Source organism: Taudactylus pleione, unplaced genomic scaffold, assembly GCF_031769625.1.
Source record: "Taudactylus pleione unplaced genomic scaffold, aTauple2 ptg000711l, whole genome shotgun sequence".
Classification (NCBI taxonomy): Eukaryota; Metazoa; Chordata; class Amphibia; order Anura; family Myobatrachidae; genus Taudactylus; species Taudactylus pleione.
This window is the reverse complement of record NW_028285113.1, coordinates 8,552,474-8,577,500: the sequence shown is the minus strand read 5'-3', so window position 1 is coordinate 8,577,500 and position 25,027 is coordinate 8,552,474. Positions and strand designations below refer to the sequence as shown.

Here is a 25,027-nt window from a genome sequence, read left to right as displayed (position 1 = left end):
GTAGTGGTCACTCCTATGCAGTGCCCCTTATATAGTGCCCCCAGTAGTAGTCCCCCCATGCAGTATCCCCAGTAGTGGTCCCCCGACGCAGTGCCCTTTATATAGTGCCCCCTGTAGTAAGCCCCTTATATAGTGCCCCCCAGTAGTAGTCCCCCCCATGCAGTGCCCCCAGTAGTGGTCCCCCGATGCAGTGCCCTTTATATAGTCCTCCCCTATGCAGCCCCCAGTAATGGTCTCCCGATGCAGTTCCCTTTATATAGTGGCCCCAGTAGTAGTCCACCCCTATGCAGTGCATCCAGTAGTGGTGCCCCCAGTAGTAGTCCTACCTGCAGTAGTGCCCCCAGTAGTGGTCACCCCTCCGATGCAGTGTCCCTAGTAGTAGCTCCCCCAGTAGTAGTCCCCAGTAAAGGTCCCCCCAATGCATGCCCCCAGTACTAGTCCCCCCTAGTAGTGGTCCCCTCCCGATGCAGTGCCCCCAATAGTAGCCCCCCAGTAGAGATCCCACCTTGATGCAGAGCCCCCAGTAGTGCAGACAAACACACGAGTAAAAAGAAAAAAACACTTACCTGAATCCCTGCTTCTGCTCCCGCCGCCGTCCGCATATCATTCCTCCCGAGCTGGCACGCTCTGCATTATGGGAGAGACATCATGACGTCTCTCTCATCATCCAATGCAGAAGCTGGAAGGCGGAGCTCATGATTGAGCTTCAGCCCGGCTCTTGCAGTGGGCACAGCAGCAGCCAATGATAATCTGTCTGACTCTCATTGGCTGCTGAAACACACACATTGCCGCCGCGCTGGTGGTGATGTGTGTGTAATATGTAGTGCGACCTCACTCACTGCGGTCTGCGATACACAGGCTAACAAGGACGGGCTGGAGCTCAGTCCCACAGCACCCAGGGTACGAGCCCCAGCGGCCCTGCCCTAGTTACGCCACTGCTGCACATTTATAGGTTCATAGAGTCGCGGTCCTGAGGAGATACAGACAGTTCTGATCTTTTCGGAATTCAGAATTTAAATCTGAATTTTGGATTTTGGATTGCATAAATAACATGATTTTAGCTGTTTTTGAAAACTTTTTACAGGTTTTTTTTTTTTTAAATCCATAACCAAAACACTTGAGGGTGATTTTGCAAAACCCAAACCAAAATACGAATCCAGATCCAAAACCAAAACCCCGGGTGTCAAGGCACATCTCTACTTCATATGCATACTTTACAATACCTAGTTACGCCCCTGATACACATTCATACGGTTGTACACATTTTTAGAGTCATACACATACTGTATATACGGTCTTGCACAAACATAGATCATACACATACTGTATATACCGTCTTACACATACATAGGGTCATACACATACTGTATATACGACGGTATTACACACACATAGGGTTATACACATACTGTATATACGGTCTTATACATACATAGGGTCATACACATACTGTATATACAGTCTTACACATACATAGGCTTAAGAAGTAAAAGAACGTTCTCTGTTCGCTGGAAATTATTTACTCTGATTCAAATGTTGTCAGTTTGAAAAAGTGAAAGATTTGGATGCAAGCACCCCCTGCCGGCATGACATGTGGTCCTGCTCCTCTGTGTTGTGAAGGTCTCCTCCATGCAATGCTTGTTGCACCCTGCGTGTGTTGTGAAGGTCTCCTCTATGCAATGCTTGTTGCACCCTGCTTTAGCTATTACTGCACATAACTCATGAAAGTAAGGGAGCATCATGGCTGAGTGTATAAAGAAGAAGAATCCATCCCTATGCATGTTCCTTCATTTTATAATAGATTATCAGTATTCATGTATCGGTGTATATTTCTTTTAATGACACAATATTAAGCCAATACAGTGTAACTGTAATTGTTATAAGCACCATGAAGAGGCATACACACTTTCAGTATTAAATAAAGTTAATACTGATTGCAATCCTTACATTATTGTTTTTTTAGTACAAATGTTTTGGTTTTCATATAAATATACAATATATATATAAAGTTTATATATATATAAAACCACAAATAGTCCGGCACTCGTATGGTGATATAACTGAACCTGGTGCCTCCTCAAATAACAGAAATATAAATTCCAAAGCTGCGGCACTCAGGGCATAAGTACAAACGACTCCGACACATGAGGATAATTTCAACGTTTCAATCATTTAAGATTTTCTGATGACAGTCTTAAACTATTGAAACATTGAAATTATCTTCATGTGTCGGAGTCGTTTGTACATATGCCCTGAGTGCCGCACCTTTGGAATTGCTATATATATATATATATATATATATATATATATTTATTATACAGAGAAAAAAAATGTTAGTGAATAATGCCATTATAAAGAACTTCCTGTGGTCAATAAGGTCTGACAATAGAAGGGAGTGGTTTTTCCCTAAATGTTTGGGCTGATCGGGAGCATGTTAATCCCTTCTCAACATTGTTGACAGGTTTTAAATCTGCACCACCCTACAACATCAAGAAGGCTTTTAACTATGTCCCCTTCCCCATCATTTCTTATGTGGTGCAAATAGCTCCATAGAGACTGCTAGATCATATGGTTTAAAGAAACAGGCTAGGGAGTATATCTACTAAGTGGTGTCTTTAGGAAGCCACCACTTGTCCACGGTTTGGCCACAGGATTTAAAAGAGCAATCATTTAAAATGTAAAACCCGGAGTGTTTTGCATTTAATATTACTACTCTCTTAATCCCGGGCCAGAACCACTGACAAGTGTTGGCTTTGAAAAAACCCTGCTTGATTAATATACCCCTAACGCAGAACCAGCAGCAGTAGTACCACCACTGCAAGAAGTGAGGTCATTTTGGCATCAGAAGAGCAGAGTAGGAACCTCGATAGAGTAGATAGGCAATCTCCAAAATTTTGATATGAGGTCCAGAGATGCTGTGTCCTGGCCCTGCATAGATCAAATAGCTGGTGTGATCAATATGGAAATTCTAGGGTATTACTGAGCTTTTACCTTCCATTGAAAAAACAATACGCAAACTGCAAAATAAGTTAAAGACAGATAAAATAATATTAATTTATCTTATATCTCTCAGTGGAGTTTTCATTGTTGCTGGTACAGTAGCTGCCACGCAGAATGCAGCAATCCGGCAGTATCTTCATCCTCTATTATAGCAGCCTAGTCTGGGTGCCTGGAAAGCTATTCAAATCTAACAGTACAGATCTTATCCCTTGCTGCCACCTTTGTTTAAATTGTTATGGTAGTTTTTTCCTTTTCTTTCAGAATGATTTTCCGCCTGCAGCATCGGAGACAAACTGGGAATCCTTCACAAGCTCTGTCTCAGTAAGTAATACTGTGTGTCACTGTGTAGGGATAAAATGAATGCGTATACTATTAAACAAACAGCATGTTCCAAGTTATTATCTGTACTGCCAGAATAAAAAATACTACGGCGAGCATTTTATTCATTTTTTGGCAACTCAAACCTAAATTTGATTAAATATTGAATTAAATTAATGCTGCCAAAGAAGGACAAAGTTAAAATAAGTGATCAGTGGCCCATAAATATGTGCCTGTGTATATATATTGTGGCAAGATCAGGGTAAGGGTGTTGTCTCTTGGGGTACAAAGTTGCATTTGTCATGCAGAAACCAAGTAGTAGTACACCAGTCCAGGACTTTGGTACAAGTATCCACAGCTAGTTTTATTAAGCAGCATAAAAATAAACAAAACATAAAAGTAACTCCTGGCCCGACAGCTGTAACTAACCATAATGATTTCCTCTCTCAGAGTGGAAGGACCTAATATCCCTCTCACAAAACTGGTCTTTAGCACAGCAATTACATTCATTCAGTAATCGGTGTCTCTCAACAGGTCCCTGATCTGTTCTCCAGGCAGTGAGAGACTGACTACTGAGACTAAGACACACCCTTTATCAGCCTCTCACAGGCAAGTCTGCTAACCAGCTTCTGTCCACCAGACAGAAGCCTAGAACTTGGGGCATATATATCTCCCCTGGTCAACCTTTCCAGAGTTTTTGTCATATATGCCCCCCTTCTGGTTCGACCTGTGGGGCTGAACACCTGTACCGCTAATATGGGTCAAAGCATCTGCGTTTGCCAGCTGGCTTCCCGGCCTATGATGTACTGATAACTTAAAATTTTGCAAAGCTAAGAAATATCTAGTTATTCTCCAATTGGTATACTTATTCTCAGACATTCAATTCAACGGATCATGATCCATAATCAAGCTAAATTTTTTCCCCAAAAAGTAGTACCTTAGTGTTTCTAATGCCCACTTAATTTCCAATTCTTCTTTTTCTACAGTGGCATAATTTCTTTCATGTATATTCAATTTCCTACTTAAATAAATAAGAAGATGCTCTTCAGCATCTTTGCTTTTACCTCTATTACACCAAAATCCTGGGTCTGACCCATGATTTGGAACACAGTTACAACACAGGTCAGACCCGAGCAGGGTCACCGAGAGGGGGCGTGGGTACTAATTATCCAGGCCTGGGTTTGTTGGAGGGGCCTAGGCCTGCTGCCGGCCTCCACTCTCCCTCTTGAGAGTTTTAACTGTCAGCTGCCCTGCTGGGCTGCAGTGGGGCTAGAGAGGCTTCTGTTGCCTGTGCGGGGGTGGGTGGAGAGTGATCACACTGATAGCACCACCACCCTCCCCGCGTGGTTTTCCCCGGTAGGTATCAGTAGAGGGAAATGCAGGATATCAAGAGGGGGTGGGGTGTTCAAGTACTTGATTTAAGAGGGAGTGTGGCCAGCCCACGAAAAGGGCATAAATAGCACTTAACAAGCTATTGTCTGCCTCATACAAAGGATAAATATAACATAATTGATCTGGAAAAGGTTAAACATTTCATAATAAATGTGCACACATACAGTAGTATAACCAGTAGCAGACAGAACTGAGCTTTCTAAGCACACATTATCCCACCTCATGGTAAGACGCCGGTCTCTTCTTGCTGGCAGCTGCTCTCTGGTCTGTTGCACTGATTGAGCACTCAGATCCACACACAGCTGAGTTGGTAGGATGAGCTGCTGCCACTGGGCATACATATGCAATAGCTCTTTCTGTCCCTTATACTGCATGTTGTGTTATATACTACTGCTATTGTGGTTATGATCTGAGCTACTGGCCGGAAGGAGCTGCCTCCTTTCCACCAGTGGCTCAGGACATAACCACAACAACAGGGAAAACCTCAGGCAACAGGTCTTGTGTTTGTCTATGAACAGATTCATATATATATATCCCCTCTTCCAGACAAAATTGCTATAAATCATACATATTTTTAAGATTGTTCATGTTGATGTATAAGACAGTTAATCACTATTATTTTTACTGAACCACTTTAATTAAATAAGACCAATAAATAAAATCTGACATGTTCCACCTTTGGCTGGAATTAATAACTATCGATATTGGCACCAAATTAATAAGAAAACTGAGCTTCAGATTGATTTAACTGGTCTTAATTGAGTCAGTTAATTTAATGAATTCATATTAATTATTAAAAGTGAAGGATCTACAAACTTTTCCTCATTTCAATCCAAAATGTCACTTGAGAACCAACTATTTATTTATTTATTTTATATATTTATTAAGTTATTTATATGGTGTACACATATTCTGCAGCTCTTTACAGAGAATATTTGGCTGTTTACATCAGTCCCTCACCCCAGGGGAGCTTACAGCCTATGGGGTCGATTCAGACCCGGACGCTAAACTGCGCTCTCTCGCAGCTAAAAGGATCCAGGTATGCAAATTATGCGAACGCACTGTCTGGTGTACGGACGCCCTCTATGTCTTAGAGAGCGATGGCAGAGCGAACGCACGCCGATATAAAGACGACCACTTTTCTTTCTTGCACACGTCATCTCCAGGAAGTGTATGATTAATCATGACCATCGAGAGCCATCAGAACTGCACGCAGTGCTTGAAGTAGACCCTACCCCATCGCAAGCACTGCGATCACTGCAGGCTGAAATACAAGCAAGTGACGTGTACAATGACGGTTCTTTGCAAATTATGCACACCCATAAGACGCCTTTTTGATGCCCAGACACGCCTGCGTTCCCAGCACCGCTCCCCCGTTCACAAGCACCTTCCCCTGTTACCACCCACAAACGGTGCTGTCACTCAAAATAGCGTCCAGTCTGTGTACTACGAGCACACGATTTCCGGACGCAGTGACTGGTTCGTGCATGCCTACTTTGACGCATACACATGCGCAAATGTGCGATAATCAACCACAGATACATACACACTAGCGATAATTTCTATTTATTTATTTTTTGTTGCGAGTTAATTAAACTACTAGTATATTTTGGATTACGGAAAGAAACCGTAAAACCTGGAGGAAACCCACACAGGCACTGGAAGAATATACAAGCTCCAAACAGTAATGGTTATAGTAGAAATTGAACCCAAGACCTCAATGCTGTGAGTTAGTAATACTAACCATTACACCCTCCGTGCTGTCCAACTAGTAAGTTGTCAGTTCACCCATCATCCTAACTATTTCATACTGTAAGTGGCTCTCCAAAGGAACAAATAATCAAATCCAGTAAAGGTGAAACATGGGACTGTAGTGGTACAAGGTCCCCATGTATGATTTGCTTAGATGCATCATTTCAGCACCAAAGTGTCCCTGGAAACTAGTTTAAATGTTGGGGACTCCACAGTGTGAGGTTGTACTCCTGCAGTTTGTACTATGTAAGTGTGCATCTGAACGGATTGCAGTGAAGAGGTGCGGCATGTGCATGTCCTATATGGAATTGGTATGATTTACCACCGGACCCCTGGCCGGCGGTTCAAATCTCGACACAGCGGCAGCCCGGTAAGGATGAAAACCCTGATCGTCCCCAGGTAAGTACTAAGCTATTCTACCCCCCTTACCCTAACCCTCCCTTAGGGGTGCCAATCCCTAACCTTCCCCCCCCAGTGCCTAACCCTAATCAACCCTCTAAGTGTCTAAACCTATCCCCCCCCTTCCCCGCCGCCTAAACCTAAGTCCCCTGGAGGGGTGCATAACCCTAAGTCCCCCCCGGGGGTGCCTAACCCTAATCCTCCCTCCCCCTAGCCTAACCCTGACCTCCCTGGGGGGGTGCCTAACCCTAAGTCCCCCCCGGGAGCCCTAAACCTAACCCTCCCACCCCCCGCGGCTGTACGCGCTCGGCTCCCGGCATCTCTTTGATCGGGATGCCGGGCGCCGGTCTCCCGGCGCCGGTAAAATGAAAGGCTTCTAGATTTAGACGCCTGTCATTCAACCCTCGCCGGGATTAAGCAGTCGGGAAGCCGCCTGTCGGGATTAGGTCCGCCGGCTGCCCGAATGTATACCTCCTATATAGCTGGTGTTACATTGATGGTCTGGTAACTCACACTTGCCCTCTCTTTTCCGTAATTTTCAAGAGATTCAAAAATGCCAGTGAGTTACAGAGCCATAGCTAGACATTTTGGTGACCAGTGGGAGAAAGAGCATCGGTTCCCCCCCCCAGAATGAGCCACCGAACACACATAAATGAACAAAATGATTCTCATAGATGTTACCCCTGGGATTTGCACCGGCACTGATATGGTTACTTGATTTTGCTTTCAAAAATGGAGTTAAGCTTACATGCTTTAAAAGCGCTTTAAATTTCATCTAGCACCATGACCCCAGACCTTTATTACTTAGGGTCTCTGTAATCCGCAGGTCAGCCAGAAAAGCTGAAGTCACGTAGATACATCTATTTTGACCTTACAAAGCAGAAGCACATTTCAGTGCATGAGCAAGTACCATTTTGGGCTCAATGGTCTTCACACACTTTAATCAGCTTCAGTTGGTAAATGTTGGGGTGAAAGTTTTCATCCAAAGATAATTGAGTTATCAGATGATTTGCCCATGTATGGAGACGGTCGAACATATTGGATCAGTTGTCTAGTCGAACAAATTGATGAAAAACTATTGCAAAGTGTGTGTCTCGCCTACAGATATTCCCAGCTATATTGTTGCCAATAGCATAGCGAATCGCGCCATGCATAGCGCGAGATGTGCACCCACTAGCAGATACGCGCACTGCATACCAGTTTGTGCCTCCATAGGAATGCATGGTGCAATCGCAGTGTGCGCCATAGCGTAGCATGGCGTATGCAGTCGCGGGGAATCGCATGTCACGATGCGTGCGCACGTGGTGCGATCAGCCACAATGTAACTGGGCACATCTGTATGTATTATAATGTATGCCTGGTGAGATAGTGGTCTTCTACTGTGAATTGACCAAATCTGTTCTCTGAAAACTGAGAAGTCATTAGCAGAATAGTTTTTCTAAAGGTTTCCTACTGCGAACCATGTGACAGATTGTGTGATACAAACATCACATATGGAAGTTTATGATTTTTTTTTCTTATAAGCTAAATCATATAATAAAACTGGAGGGAGACACCTTAAGTCTATAAACAGCCCAGAGGGTCCCTTTTGTCTTGGAATAGTAGATTCGAGCCACACCAGGGGGCGTATTTACACACATGGGCCCCTGGGTCCAGGGGGCCTGCACCATACACCCTGCACCCATATTATACTTACCTCTTCGGAGTCCCACATAGGCGCCATTGTCTGCTCTGTAAAAACGTCTGGAAAATGGCCGCCGCGGCCATTTTCCCATCTTTTGTGCATGCGCAGTACAGGGAAAATGGCCGCCGTTCTCGAGAAACGCCCCTGAGCCACACCCATTCCCATTCAGTGGGCAATCTTCTTATTTTATGCACTCGAACTGTTTTCTCTTTCAGCACGGGCACCAGTATCAGTGGAGTTGGTTAAGGAAAGTGGTCTTACCATGGGCGCCATTGCCATCTACTGTAGCTCAGCAGTGACATAAGATAAATAGGAGATTGTGAGCAAAGCCAAGGAGGTTGACACAGTCATGACTTACTAGGGCCAGGCAAAAAGTGGCATAGGTGGATTCCCCCCTTCAGTTCCATTGTTATGGGCAGGAGCAGTGGTTACCCCCATGTAAGTGGTGTGAGATAGTATCTGCAGTGTTATCCACCCACTGTCACAGTGTGTTGGACACCGGTCATCACTAACCGGGTCCGGCAGCACTGGTTCCCTGACGGGCAGCGGGCAGGTAGATCCCCGTGCATGCTGCTGATGACGTCCCCTCAGGCTTCCTGTCGTGTCCTCCGGCGAGCGGCAGGCAGGGAGATCCCTTACGCCTGCTGCTGGGGGCTTCCTCTCTTGATTGTGTGCAGATGGTCGCGGCGCCCCAAGGGGTGCGTGCACCGTACTGCAAGTAGAAATTAGAGACAGGTCAGGATTAGGGACTTGCTGATTGGGGCTGGTTTGAACCCTGACCTATATGAGGAAGTTCCTGGGAGCACCTCAGTGCAAGAGTATAGGCTCCATTACCATACTCCAGCGTTCCTGCATATATCCTGATTATTGGTTCTGACCTCGGCTTGTTCGTGACTCTGATTCTTCCTCATCCCCGGTTCTGCGTTGATTATCTGGTTCTGACCTCAGCTATTCCCTGTGACCCGTTTACGCCTTCTCCCTGGTACCGTTTCATCTGTTTGGTTCTGACCCAGCTAGTCGACTACACTAAAAGTCTCCTGCACTCCTACTAAGTTCACCAGCACCTGTATAGGGAAACCTAACCTGAGGGCCGCGACCTGTGTGTCGGACGCAGCCAAGTCCATACCTTCTTGCGAGGTTCCCTGGTGAATACCGCCGGCACATTAGACGCCACGCCTCAGGAATAGGTCTAGCCAATTCCCTGAATACGGGTTGCGTCCACTATCCGCCTGAGAGTTTGTGACACCCACACATCTACCCCTCTTTATGTCATTTGGACCTAAGTTTGCCATAGTGAAGTTTAAGGGGGTACATGTGGGCAAAACCCAAGGCAGAGAGGGGCATCAGCCACACAGTTGCTGATGGCACTTCTTATTAGTCACCAGTAGATTTTTCAACCCATTCCATAAAACAGGACAGCTAGGTCAAGAGCAGGAGTGTGTAATACAGATAGCTATACCTCTATAAGGCAGGTAACGTTTAGAGGTTTCTTAAATAGCTCTGCCCCATAAGTTGTTATTGTATGTGCAATTTGTATCACTTAGAACAAAGCTGTAACTAGGGTAGTGCGACCAGTTCCATGGCACAGGGCACTGCAGGGCAGGGGGCGCTGTTTGGGCCGGTCAGTGTTCCTGATTATTATCATTCTCACTTGTAGCTTCCTCTTCTTTTATCCCCAGCATCTCCTGGCCTCCCCTATCTCTTCCCTGGCCCTTCCCCATGAGGCTATGGCCCTTTTCAGGTGCACTAAGAGCCAATGCTCTCTCTAGCACAGGGCACCGAAAAGTCTAGTTACGGCTCTGACTTCTGTTATCTGATATCTGTTAAATGGGCACATTTCTCAGTTTCCTTTCCATTAAGTAGAACCAACTCAAAGGCTAATTGCTCTCAATTTATTACTTGTTTAAACTGAAATTAATGATTCTTAAAATGTCACATAATTAGAAAAAATCAACATGACTTCACCCTCCTTTAACAGAATATGAGGCTAACCGGAAAGTGTTATTTCACAAGCGTGTTTATCTAAGAACACTTGGAGGTTATCTGTGAGCGCACAGCCCTGGCAAAAAAAAAAAAATAATAAAAAATTGTAAACTCATTTTTGGTGCCAATAATTAGAATTTGATATCAAAGTTTCAAAGTTTTCACTGCAAAATTTAGAAAGTAAAGTGATTGTGTAGATTGGAAGTCAGCAGAGCTCTTGTGCATCGGCAGCGATCGGCCATTTCCAGGGACAGATTTGAAGTTGTAGCCTACTGGTGTCAAAGGCTAGCCATGTCAAAAGATGGCGGAGGAAGATATGTAAAGCTGCATTTTGCAGCGAGGTGGGCGGAGCTTAATAAAATAGTGCCTGCTATGGTGTAGCTGCTGCTGTGTGGGGGCCCCCTAGGTGTGAGAGCCCGGGGATGATGGTCATTTTCACCAGCTTTTGTAGAAATGAAGTGATAATGAATAAACCCCTTGGAGAGAGATAAAGTGCATGAAAATAAAGTACCAACCAATCAGGCCCTAATTGTCACTTTACAGGCTGTGTTTGAAAAATGACAGTTGGGAGCTGATTGGTTTGTACTTTATCTCCGTCCACTTTATCTCTCTCCAAGGCTTAGTACATAGACCCCTTAGTTGAATGTGTTGGAAAAAGAGATTTAGGCAAATGTGATTAATAGTTATGAAATAATGAAATGTGGGATAGTTGGGGGTTTATACTGCATTTATACCTAAATTCCGGGTCTGACCCGGAGGTTGGAACAGGGTTCAAATCCAGATCAGACCCGGAATATCCCCGGCGCCGGCCCAGGATATTCCTGAGTTGGCGCCTTTCACACCGTAGTCGGGTCTGCAGGGACCCGGCTTTTCTGGCGTTGAAGTGGACGCTTGGAGATGACGTCATCTCCAAGCGCCACTGAAGCCGGCCAATCGGTAGGCATGGGGCACGATCTAGGACACCGTGACTCTGATCGCACCGTGTACACTGCAGGGTTCACGGGTTATTCCCGTGTTAAACCCTGCAAGTTACCTGGCTTGGATTGCTGGGTCACTCCACCCGGGAATCCAACCCTGTCCCCTTTTACACCAAGGAGCTACCCGGGTTAACCCTGCAATAACCGGGTTTTAACCCTGGTGTAAAAGAGGTATTAGTGGAATGTTTTTTAACATTGGTCATAATGAGGAACTAATTAATGGGAATAGTTTGAGGTTTAGCAAACAGTAAGACATTTAGTGAAATGTAATAGAACAATATGAAATTGGAAAAAAGTCAGAGCTATAAAAGTATGTTGTTAGAATAATTAAAAATTTAGGGGAACATGACGGTTGTTGTCAGGGATTTAGAGGAATGTGTTGGAGATTGTTGGTGATTTAGCTGCAATTGATGACAATAGTTACAGATGTGGAATGTTGTGGGGATTGCTAAGGGTAAAGCAGAATGCAAAGGGATTAGTTAGGGATTGTAGAAATGTTTGGTAAATAATTGAGAATTCATCAGAATGTGGTGGGAATACTTAGAATTTATGCAGAATAATTAGTGAATAACTGAAGCATGGTGGAAATAGTTAGGGAATTAGCATAATGTATTAGAAGCTATGTTATGTGTTGGGAAAAGTTAAGGATTTAGGTAAATGTGATAGAAAGAGATCTATTCTGAAACATGCTGGGAATAGGTTAAGACTTATGGAATGTGGTGGGAATAGTTAGGCTGCATACACACATAAAGATTATCTGTCCAACCAGCCAACTAGTTGTTTGGTTAGAATGAAAATCTGGTAAGGTATGATAGAAAATGACAATCAGCAATTTGCTCCCAAACGCGGGAAAATGGACAAAAACTGCTGTTTGAACAAATTGTTTAGATGAAACGTTTAACAAACTTGTCTGACCGACCATTTTCATCTGTTTTCTGGCATTTAGGAGCAAATTGCTGATCAGCGGTTACTCACATATGTTACCAGATTTTCATTCCAACCAATCAACTAGTTGGATGGTTGGACAGAAAATCTTTACGTGTGTATGCACCTTTCAATATTTAGGGGAATGTATTGTGCAATTAGAGGTTTAGGTGCACAGTATGATATGTAAATAATTACATATTGACATATGATGGGAATAGGTATTGGGTGGATGTCGCAGGCATACGGTTGTGATATTAGCTAGTGATTTAGGAGAATGTGCTGGAATTAGACAATAGAGTGGTGGGAATAATTCATAACGTAGGGGCATGTAATGAGAATCACTATGAATTCATCTTAATATGGTGGAGATATTTAGAGATTAATTGAAATGTAATGGGAATAATTTGGGATTTAGGGGAATGTTATGGGATTATGGGCCTGATTCAGAGCCGTTCGCTATTTGCGGTCGTTCGTTCAAAAGCAAGGGGTGGCTATTCAAATGATCCGTTCGCAAATTGCAGTCTGTTCACACCTCTAAGTCTGAACGAGCGTGCAAAACATACGCTCGTTTATTTGTTAAAAACGCCCCCTGGCCGCTCTCACCATACGTCATGTCCGCTATTTATTAGATTAATCGAGTACATCGACCAGCGTATGAACTGCTCGCTATTCTTGTGGTTGGTTTTTGCTACCACAATCTTGCGAGCAGTTCTGGCTATAAAATAACCCAGTGACGTGGTCAATGACGCTGCTGTATTAATTATGCACACCCTTAAAACGCCCGTTTTGACCTTTAAGCACGCCTGCGTTCGGATCTCCACTCCCCATTTTCAAGCACCTTCCCCTGTTACCACCCACATACGCCTCATTCTGTCACTCAAAATAGCAGGCATTCGCTATATTGCGAGCACATGAATTTCGGCCGCACTGACTGGTTCGCGCATGCGTATAACGATCCGTACGCATGCGCAGAAGTGCGAACATCGCTCGGAACGAGCGTACTGCCGCTAGCGAGTGGCTCTGAATGAGGGCCTATATACTAATTTAGTAAACGTGTTTAAGAATGTAGAATACAGTGGTATATGTTGGGCATTAGTATTTGGGGTAAAGAATACTTAAAATTTTTGGAGAATGTAAGGAGAATAAATATATGTTTATAATTTATATAATAAGCAAGAAAGCGTGTCTGTCCGTCTGTTTGTCCTTTATGTATGGCCAGAGTTTTGGACCTAGTTCCACCAAATTTGGTATGGTGGTATTTGACCAGAATTAGGTTTATTCCTAGGTTTGAACTTCGTCAGGGCCACACACTGTCACACAATTGCTAAAAATGGGGACACTCTTAAATTACACAAATTCCAGGGCTGGAAATTGGCAGTCTGACCAAAATCTGTGAGAAAGCTACAAATGTATTCTCTTATCCTCAGTCTGAGCAAACTTGATGACTCATCCAAGTTCATATTAAATCCAGAGCCTCTGTGTTTGCATGCAAGGGCATAACTACAACTTTGTGGGCCACATAGCAAGATCTTAAAAGGGACCCCCAGATGTAAAAAAAACATATATTTTCCCCCACCCAGAGCCCATTCATGTTATACCACACAGACCTCATTCAGATTATACCACGCAGAGCCCATTCAGGTTATGCAACACAGTAGTACCCCTTATACACATTATGCCACGCAATATTAGAGGCCCTTATACATTATGCCACAGGGGAAAAGAGAGATCGTCGCACTGGCCGAATAGCAATATAGAAAATTTAATAAGAAGAAGAAGATATGTAGGGATAGAAGGACCACTGTTCCTTTATTGTCACACTACCAATAGTAAGTTATCAAGGTCGCGGTGGTGCTCACTAGATTTGGGCTATAGAGATATCAGTAAAAGGATAGAAAGAAATTAACTCTGTTTGGTGAGCACTTTAAAAATGTAATTGGATAATATTAAGAATTAACTTTGAATATGCAAATGTTAAAATATTACTCTGTCATAATGAGCAAGAAAATAAAGTTTAAAAAGTTGTTGTGCATATTATTCCTTGTAGATACATACACTCTATAAGTCAGTGATCATACAACTGACACTAGGTAGAGATGGTATACATAATGCTACCAAGCAAATATTTAAATCTCTGACATTGGCCCTCATTCAGAGCCGCACGCTATTTGCGGTCGTTCGTTTAAAAACAAGGGGTGGCTATTTAAATGATCCGTACGCACATTGCAGTGTGTTCACACCTCTAAGTCTGAACGAACGAGCAAAACATACGCTCGTTTATTTGTTAAAAACGCCCCCTGGCCGCACGCATCCTACGTCATGTCCGCTATTTATTAGATTAATCGAGTACATCGACCAGCGTATGAACTGCTCGCTATTCTTGTGGTTGGTGTTTGCTACCACAAATTTGCGTGCAGTTCTGGCTATAAAATAACCCAGTGACGTGGTCAATGACGCTGCTGTTTTAAATATACACACCCATAAAACGCCCGTTTTGACCTTTAAGCACGCCTGCGTTCGGATCTCCACTCCCCATTTTCAAGCACCTTCCCCTGTTACCACCCACATACGCCTCATTCTGTCACTCAAAATAGCAGGCACTCGCTATATAGCGTACAAAGGTTTTTCGACCGCACTGACTGGTTCGCGCATGCGTACTAAAAAGCGTACGCATGCGCAGATGTGCAAACATCGCTCGGAACGAGCGTACTGCCGCTAACGAGCGGCTCTGAATGAGGGCCATTGTTCACAATGACAATTTTGCATACACAAAAAAAGGTTATTTTAAATAATATAGAGAAACTGTAAAAGTGTATATAGGAGATATAAATTCCCCTTGCCTATATATTAATGGCGAAATATCACACAGTTGTATAGTAAATGAATGTCATAATAAAATTGCTAGTATCCATAGACTTCAATTTGGAGTGAGTGATCATAAAGAGCAGGTTGCCCCTGGAAACAACAGTGTAACAGTGATGTTGCTCAGCTGTCCATTTCTGCTGTTGAAGGTCTTACTAATTTAGCATTGGACCCACAATGAGAGAATTACTAAACCTGAGATAATTAGCAGTTAATAGAGAGTTAGAAGGAGAAGTATTTAAGATGTTAACATATATATGTATTAAATGACATTTAATAACCTTCAATTTGCAATCCAAAAAAACAACATTTAAGCATTTTTGTCAGATTATTCTGTCTTTGTTTTGATACAAAGATGGTAATAAGACTTGCTGTATTTCTATCTCCGTTTCAAAAATATGTTACACTTTCTCAGATTCATGGTAATACATGTAGCTATTCTAATCATTGAAACAAATAAGTACACATCTCAGTGATCTCAAAGTTGTCATAAAAGATTGAAAAAAGTCTCATCATTTATATATGGTTACTAAACTGCGAAAGTTTCACATGCATTAGAAAAAGGGGGCAACCAACCTCTTTATGTAAAATTTGTGTCAATATAAGGAATGGAGGGATTTATAAACCACTATCAGTATTCTAGAGCATGAATGCCTCAGTGTCTCATAGGTGGATTCAATCGCTGGATGTTATTTACATATAGTATGATCAACACTAAGTGCAGCACATCAACATAGGTATAACACTAAGTGCAGCATATCAACATAGGTATAACAATCAGTGCAGCATATCAACATAGGTATAACGCTAAGTGCAGCATATCAACATAGGTATAACACTAAGTGCAGCATATCAACATAGGTATAACACTAAGTGCAGCACATCAACATAGGTATAACAATCAGTGCAGCATATCAACATAGGTATAACACTAAGTGCAGCATATCAACATAGGTATAACACTAAGTGCAGTATATCAACATAGATATAACAATCAGTGCAGCATATCAACATAGGTATAACACTAAGTGCAGTATATCAACATAGGTATAACAATCAGTGCAGCATATCAACATAGGTATAACACTAAGTGCAGTATATCAACATAGATATAACACTAAGTGCAGTATATCAACATAGGTATAACAATCAGTGCAGCACATCAACATAGGTATAACAATCAGTGCAGCACATCAACATAGGTATAACACTAAGTGCAGCATTTCAACATAGGTATAACACTAAGTGCAGCACATCAACATAGGTATAACACTAAGTGCAGCATATCAACATAGGTATAACAATCAGTGGAAAATGAATTTCCTCAAAGTTATTGTTGCAAATAGTGCAAACAAGTGTAATACTCAAATAATTGACATCTCAGCATGTGTCCAACATCCGCAGAGATCATCAGACACACAATGCTATCCCATCACACCCGAACATACACATTAATGATGTATCAAAATGCTCATAATAACAGTTAGCGTGTTTCAAAATGTTTTAAATGCTAAGTCATATGTGAGCAGCAAAACTGACAACCATATATATGATAAATAGCGTAATCGACAGAAAAACCCTAATGGGTTCACATAGACAGTGTTGTGTCTAAGAAAAAAATCCAGAGATACAAACTTGAAGTGGGGGTATCCCGTGCTACGCAGCCACGGGAAACCTTGCTGCTGCCGATGCGCGTTTCACCCATATGGCTTGGTCATGGGGGAATAGTGACCAAGCCATATCGGCCTGGTCTTTAGTTGGCTGGCTGCCACAGCCTCACAGTCTGGCCTGCTTCCTTGCAGGTACCATAGCTCACCCCCAGAACTTGAAAGCCTTCCCTGTTTCCCACAGGTCTAGGCTCAGGCCTCCTGGCCCTCAATGGCTTGCTAGCACAGTGAGCTCTGTCTGACTTTTCTGCCTCAGTCCTCCCTGGACTGAATTCACTGGGCCCCCTTACACTTCTTCCCAGAAACCTTCTCCTCTGTGTGTGGGTGGACATCTCCTGCCATCTCTGGTGATACTGCCACAATTCAATATATATATATATATATATATATATATATATTAGTATAGTCTCAGAAACATTCCGAATAGCCATAATGATCCTGATGAAAATTCTATAAAGAATTGAAATATTGATCCCAAGGATACCGGCGTCCGAGCATTTGTTACATTGAATGCACAAGACCAGTGAGTGCCGCCCATACCTGGAATTATATATCTATATATAATATATCTATATATATATATATATATATATATATATATATATATGTGGTTTATTTTTTATTGGGGGTCAACACCATGAATTGCGGAGAATACCTAAGTACCAGAGCAATTCAATATTCCTCCACTGAAAAGCAGCTGTCTCTGGGATGGGTGACCAGCACTGTCTGGCAATGGCATTGGTTCTTGCAAGTAAACTCCAAAACCTTTCAGTTTTCAGACTTTTCTGAATACTACAAAACCACTTTCTGTTGAAGGGACAATCACTAGCTTCCCTAAGATGCATGGTCATTGACTGGCGACATAGAGAACTGGCACATAAACGTCGTGAAGCAAAATGGATTTTTAATCTAGACACCGTTGTCCCAAAGGGCTTGAATGAGCAAATTTTATTTTGTGTTTTTTTATAATTATATTTTCTTGTTTTGTCATTTTCTATACTTTTTGGGGGGCTGACTGGCTTTTTAGTTTAATGTTGTATAATATTACTTGTATGTACATTTCCTATTCTGTTCTGTTCTACTATCCCTAATGTTTGACATTTTGAATTCAGGGTTATTCCTGTGGCTGACAGCATGTAATAGTGTGTGACACATGTGTATAGTTAGTAATTAGTACAATCACAGTGCTTTATAATGTGCTCAATTTGCAGTACTTCTCCCTATTTGCGTTACCACACACTACATCCTCCTCTCATTTAGCATCAACACGAATAATGAGGACAGTCAGGAGTTTGGCTTTTCCCTCTCTTTATCACATTTCCAGATATTCTGTAAGATGATAATTTGCCTCTGGCACCTTATGTGTACTTAAATATAAAATTCTATAAAAACTCCCAAAATCAGAGCAACACGTTTGACACAATCAATGTTATACCAAATTAAAGTTCAACTTATGTAAATGGATGGAAAACTAACACTACATATATACCCATGAATATACCTGCAATGTAATTACTATCTGTACCAAAAGCAACTTAGGAGAGATGCATCAAACCTTGGAGAGAGATAACGTGGACGGAGATAAACTACCAACCAATCAGCATCTAACTGTCATTTTTCAAATACAGTGATTAATTTATCAACAAGTTTTATCCTTCACAACGAAGGTTAAAACTTGCTAGGTATGATAACAGTGCTCCAGCCAATTAGCTCCCAACTGGTATCTGTTTGATAAATGACAGTTGGGAGCTGATTGGCTGGAGCATCATTTATCATACACAACAAGTTTTATCACTCGTTGCATATGATAAAACTCGTTGGCCCACAGTCTGTAAAATGACAGTTAGGAACTGATTGATTGGTACTTTGGGGTTTATTCATTTACAACATTAAGTGGCTACTAAAAGATATCACTATATATCGCATCACATCGATGCGATATATAGTGGTGTTAGTAGCTATTCAGTACACTTACCTCTCCGACGTCTTCGGGTGCTGTCCGGCCCCTGTGCGATCCCTGCACGCAGTGAGAAGGCAGATATATCGGGAGCCCGATATGCCTGCTCCTCGCTGCACGTGCGCCGGCGTCCGAGTGTGGCAGGCAGGGCCGCCATCAGGGGGGGACTGCCGGGCCTCGAGTCCCGGGCCCGGAGAGACCAGAGACAGAGTGGGGCCCGGCTGGCTGCGGTGCTGCACCGGCAGCCATAGAGTCAGGAGCGGAACTAACGCCGATGCCAGCCAACCTGGTCCCGGCTCCCCATTACTTAAATGGTTTGAGCCAGAGCGGGCCCGCTTTGGCCGCTCCGGCACCTACAAGACAGACACCCAGTCCGGCCCCTTGTTATGACACAGTGCACGTGACGTCATCACGTCACGTGCGCTGTGTCATAACAAGGGGCCGGGCTGCTGGAAGGGATCGAGAGGAGCCGAAGAGGAAGTTGCAAATAAGGTAAGTAAGTAGTAGTGGTGGTGGTTTGTGGGGGGAGAGAAAGAGGCTGACACACATGCTGGGGGTGATAGGGGCTGACACACATGCTGGGGGGGGGGAGAGGCTGCCATGCTGACACGCTGACACGCTGGGGCTGGGACACGCTGGGGATGAACAAGGCAGAGACACGCTGAGGATGGAGGGAAAGTGAGACAGAGACGCTGGGGCTGGGGGGGGAAGAGGCAGAGACATGCTGGAGATGGAATGAGAATGAGGCTGATGGGCTACCCTCTCCTCCCCTCTCTGCCCTGAGCCTCCCCAGCTAGTTCAGCCAGCCTTCCCTGTCCCTCTCTTAGTCTAGACAGCATTCCCTGCCATGCCCCACTTCCCAGTCCAAACAGCCCCCCTGGCCCTGTGCGTCTCCCCCTAGTCCTGCCAGCCGTCATTGTCCTGCCCCCCCTCTCAGCCCTGAGCCTATCACCCCCACCTCCCCAGTCCAGTCAGACTTTCCTGTTTTTTTTTTATGTGGGTCTAGCTTTTTCAACATATTTTATATGGTTACGGCTTAGTCATACTTGCCAACTCTCCCTCATTGTCAGGGAGACTCCCTGAAATAGCAGCAATCTCCCTGTCTCCCTGAAGAGTCTACCAATCTCCCTCATTTCACCTTACCCCCATTATGATACTGTTATATAAAATAAAAAACAGAGATATATACATTCAAATGGGATCATTAGTATAATTTCCCTGCAGTGGTTATAAGGCACAATGATCCCTATGGTTACATGTATTTTTTGAGAAGTATCAGTGTGTTTTCATCAACAAGTAGATCTTACTAACTGCTTTGGGGCTCATTTACATGTGGATGTAAATCAATTTTATGACACGCCTCTCAGATGTAGCAGTACACGCCCACTTTACTGCCGCGCTCATAGGTGCTGCTTTCACAATCTCCCTGAAATGCTTTTTCAAAAGTAGGCAAGTATGGGCTTAGTTATATATATAAATCCATCCCCTCCCTCCCCCCGGGGGGGGGGGGCCCTGTGTACTTTGTCAGTACCGGGCCCCACAATTTCTGATGGCAGCCCTGGTGGCAGGTCAGATCAGACCTGTTGCAACGGACGCTGGGAAAAGAGGGTGGAGCCAGCGCCGGGTGCCGGGCAGACAGCAGGGAAGTATGCAGCTTCTCTGGCCTGTTCGGTTTGCGGTACATATTACACCATCCTCAGATGGCGAATCTGTACCGCAGAAGAGGAACGAAAAGCTGAGCTTTCCGTTCCTTCATGAATCGCACTCACCATACAATAGTATGGTGATGCGATGCAGGCATGGAGCTGGGGTGCCGCTGGAGAAGTAATACCCTTCTCCACGGTAAACTAGCTCCATGAATAGCATGAAGCAGTGATAAACAGGGCTCTTCTCTGCTTCATAAACAGACCCCTTTATCTCTGTCCACTTTATCTGTCTCCAAGCTGTGATACATATGCCCCCTAGTGTTTTAGCAGTAATTTGCATCAAACCTGTAAACATGCAGGAATAAACATAAGCAGCATAATGGTCTCAGTAGCAGTAATGTTATATCTGCATTACTCTTGTTTATTCATTTACATACCCACCGTACAATCCAATCAGGGAATCAGAATTTTATTCGACCACTCTGCCTGCATTCTGATTGGCTTAATGTAGGATACAAACCATTACATAGCTGTAGCAGGCCTGGAAGATGTGTTCTTCATTTGTTAGGGAATTTAGTTTGAGATGGAGGAACCACACAATTTACAAAACAATCCCAGGCAGAGGTTGATGTCAGACTGCCAGACTATTTCTGTCATGTATATTAGCTAGTTTGGCAGCAGTATGTGGACAGATGTATTGGCCGGCTCACAGCTGTCCTCCATGCTGTCATGTGAAATAGCCTGTGGCCGTCTTTTATGAGTTAATCTCAGACGTTTCCTTCTGATCTACCAACATATTTGTTAATTGCTCATTTTGATTTATATCTCGGAATAAATTTAATCCACGGAATATTACCTCCTGGAAGAGCAGACCGCAATAAATAGCATTCAACAATTAATTATGAGCAGAATATAGATGCATGGGTTTGTATAATTAACTTGCAGTTGCACTTTTGCCATTAGCAATTATTTTTTGTCTGATCTATTACCTAATTAGAAATCCCACCTTGCCCCCGGTGACTGCAGTCCAACAAAATAATTAGGATTTAAAAAAAATAAAAATAATGGGTTGGAATGTATGATAGATTGAATTCTTATATTGGCTCCTTTGTAAAAGGAACAAACTGTCCATATAAATATTGTAATTTGTATTCACGGGTTTACTAGTAACGCAGGGAAAACAATCTACAATATATCAGTCTATGAAGTTATGAAAGCACCGTGTACAATGAACTGAATGATAGGTCCAGGTACTGTAACAAGGACAATTTAATAGCGGGTGTTATGGAATGAACTATTGACTATAGCTCCGAGGCTCTCCCAATCATGTTACACTTGAAATTAATGTACTTTCCTATTTAATTTAGCTTTGGAGCAAAAGAAAGCATTACTGTAGTAGGCTAATTAAGAGTAGGTCTGCTAACACTAGCGTCTCTATTCTTTATGTTTGTAAAAGTAAAGTACGGGCCTGTAATTAATATTAGAAAACAATAAAATCTTGTGTCAATGTTTTCTTTTATCACTTTTATTGATTTATAAGCATTGTAACTCCACTGTATTTATATAAGCTTGGTCTGCTACTGTCGTTTATTCATTCTGTAGGGGTTCATTTTATTCCGAGTGATGTACGAATGATATCACACTCAGGAATATGGTAGTGCGTACTGTACTTGTCGAACACTGATGGGCTTGGGGTCATGTGCTTTGTATCATTTAGGAACCACCCCCCTTGCAGCATAATGCCGCTCATAGAGGGGCCACTTACGCATTTTATTAGCCTTATATCCCCCCCATGGACCCGTAATTCTTAGCCTTATTCTCCCTGTCCGGCCCATTTCACTAGGAGCTGAAGTGGGAGGGGTGCAGGAAGGCAACTCACTCTTCCGCGAGACTTCATGAAAATTTGCGAGTCTCCTGGATGCTTTTGGAGAGCAGGTTAATATGCAGTAGAGCAGCATTGCTTGTTTTTGTTTGCAAACTTTGGGTTATGAGTAGGGGTGTGCACCGGCCACTTTTCGTGTTTTGTGTTTTGGTTTTGGATCTGGATCTTTCTTCGTGTTTTGGATCTGGATTGGTTTTGCCAAAACCACCCTTCCGTGTTTTGGGTTCTGGGTTTTGTGTTTTGGATCTGTATTTTTTTTTAAAAAAGCATAAAAACAGCTAAAATCACAGAATTTGTAGGTTTTTCTGCTCCTATGCTATTATTAACCTCAATAACCTTAATTTCCACTCATTTCCAGTCTATTCTGAACACCTCACACCTCACAATAGTGTTTTTATGTCCAAAAGGTTGCACCGAGGTAGCTGGATGACTATGCTAAGCGACACGAGTGGGCGGCACAAACACGTGACCCATCTAGGCGTGAAACTGCAGTGGCAGACAGGATGGCAGTTTGAAAAACTAGGCCCCAAACTGTACATAATGCAAAGAAAAAAAAGAGGTGCAAGATGGAATTGTCCTTGGGCCCTCCCACCCACCCTTATGTTGTATAAACAGGACATGCACACTTTAACAAACCAATCATTTCAGCGCCAGGGTCTGCCACACAACTGTGGCTGAAATGATTGGTTCGTTTGGGCCCCCACAAAACAAGCTGGCAATTAATGTGTCCCTGCACAAACTGGCTCTATGGAGGCAAGATGTCATCCTCATCCTCCTCATCCACCGATTCCTCACCCTCTTCAGTGTGTACATCCTCATCCTCACAAAGTATTAACTCGTCCCCACTTGAATCCACCACCACAGGTCCCTCTGTACCTTCTGGAGGCTGGTCTCCCTGGAAGAGCTGATAATTCATTTTGATGAACATCATCTTCTCCACATTCTGTGGAAGCAACCTCCTACGCCTTTCGCTGACAAGGTTCCCGGCTGCACTAAACACTCTTTCGGAGTACACACTGGAGGGGGGGCAACTCAGGTAAAATAGAGCCAGTTTGTACAGGGGCCTCCAAATTGCCTCTTTTTCCTGCCAGTACAGGTATGGACTGTCTGCCATGCCTACTTGGATGCTGTCACCGATGTAATCCTCCACCATTCTGTCAATGGTGACAGTATCATATGCAGTGACAGTAGACATGTCAGAAATTGTTGCCAGGTCCTTCAGTCCGGACCAGATGTCCAAACTTGGTCCTGCCTGCCCTGCATCACCGCCAGCGGGTTGCTTAGGATACCTAAGTTTTTTCCTGGCAGCCCCAGTTGCAGGAGAAAATGAAGAAGGAGCCGTTGACGTGTCACGTTCCGCTTCAGCTGACAGTGTGTTCACCAGCAGGTCTTTGCACCTCTGCAGGCTTGTGTCGGCCGGAAAGAGAGACACCACATAGGCTTTAAACCTAGGATCGAGCACGGTGGCCAAAACGTAGTGGTCTGATTTCAACAGATTGACCACCCTGGAATCCTGGCAAAGCGAATGAAGGGCTTCATCCACAAGTCCCACATGCCGAGCGGAATCGCTCCGTCTTAGCTCCTCCTTCACTTTCTCCAGCTGCTTCTGCAAAAGCCTGATGAGGGGAATGACCTGACTCAAGCTGGCAGTGTCTGAACTGACTTCACGTATGGCAAGTTCGAAGGGCTGGAGAACCTTGCACAACACGGAAATCATTCTCCACTGCACTTGAGTCAGGTGCATACCCCCTCCTTTGCCTATGTCATAGGTGGATGTATAGGCTTGTATGGCCTTTTGCTGCTCCTCCATCCTCTGAAGCATATAGAGGGTTGAGTTCCACCGCGTCACAACCTCTTGCTTCAGGTGATGGCGGGGCAGGTTCAAGAGTGTTTGCTGGCGCTCCAGTCTTCGGCACGCAGTCGCTGAATGGCGAAAGTGGCCAGAAATTTTTCGGGCCACCCAAAGCGTCTCCTGCACGCCCCTGTCGCTTTTCAGAAAATTCTGCACCACCAAGTTTATTGTGTGAGCAAAACATGGGACGTGCTGGAATTTGCCCAGATGTAATGCCCGCACAATATTGGTGGCATTGTCAGATATCACAAATCCCCAGGAGAGTCTAAGTGGGGTAAGCCACTGGGCGATGATTTCCCTCAGTTTCTCTAAGAGGTTGTCGGCGGTGTGCCTCTTACTGAAACCGGTGATACACAGCGTAGCCTGCCTTGTAACGAGCTGGCATTTCTGAGATGCTGCTACTGGTGACGCTGCTGCTGTTGCTGCGTAAGGTGATACATCTACCCAGTGGGCTGTCACAGTCATATAGTCCTTAGTCTGCCCTGTTCCACTTGTCCACATGTCCGTGGTTAAGTGGACATTGTGTACAACGGCATTTTTCAGGACACTGAGGACACTTTTTCTGACGTTTCTGTACAGTCTCGGTATCGCCTGCCTAGTGAAGTGGAATCTAGACGGGATTTGGAACCGGGGACACACTACCTCCATCAATTGTCTAAATCCCACTGCACTAATGGCGGATACCGGACGCACGTCTAACACCAACATAGCAGTCAAGGCCTCAGTTAT

The 25,027-nt window shown here is 43.8% G+C and overlaps 1 protein-coding gene across 1 annotated transcript in view; it reads left to right on the top strand.

Moving 5' to 3' along the window:
- The window catches only part of PDGFD (platelet derived growth factor D), a 323,815-nt gene that overhangs the window by 256,297 nt on the left and 42,491 nt on the right, over positions 1-25,027 (top strand). The window contains exon 4 of the mRNA XM_088456654.1: positions 3,262-3,321. Within this exon, the coding sequence (XP_088312780.1) occupies positions 3,262-3,321 (60 nt within the window). The remainder of the gene's footprint in view (positions 1-3,261; positions 3,322-25,027) is intronic.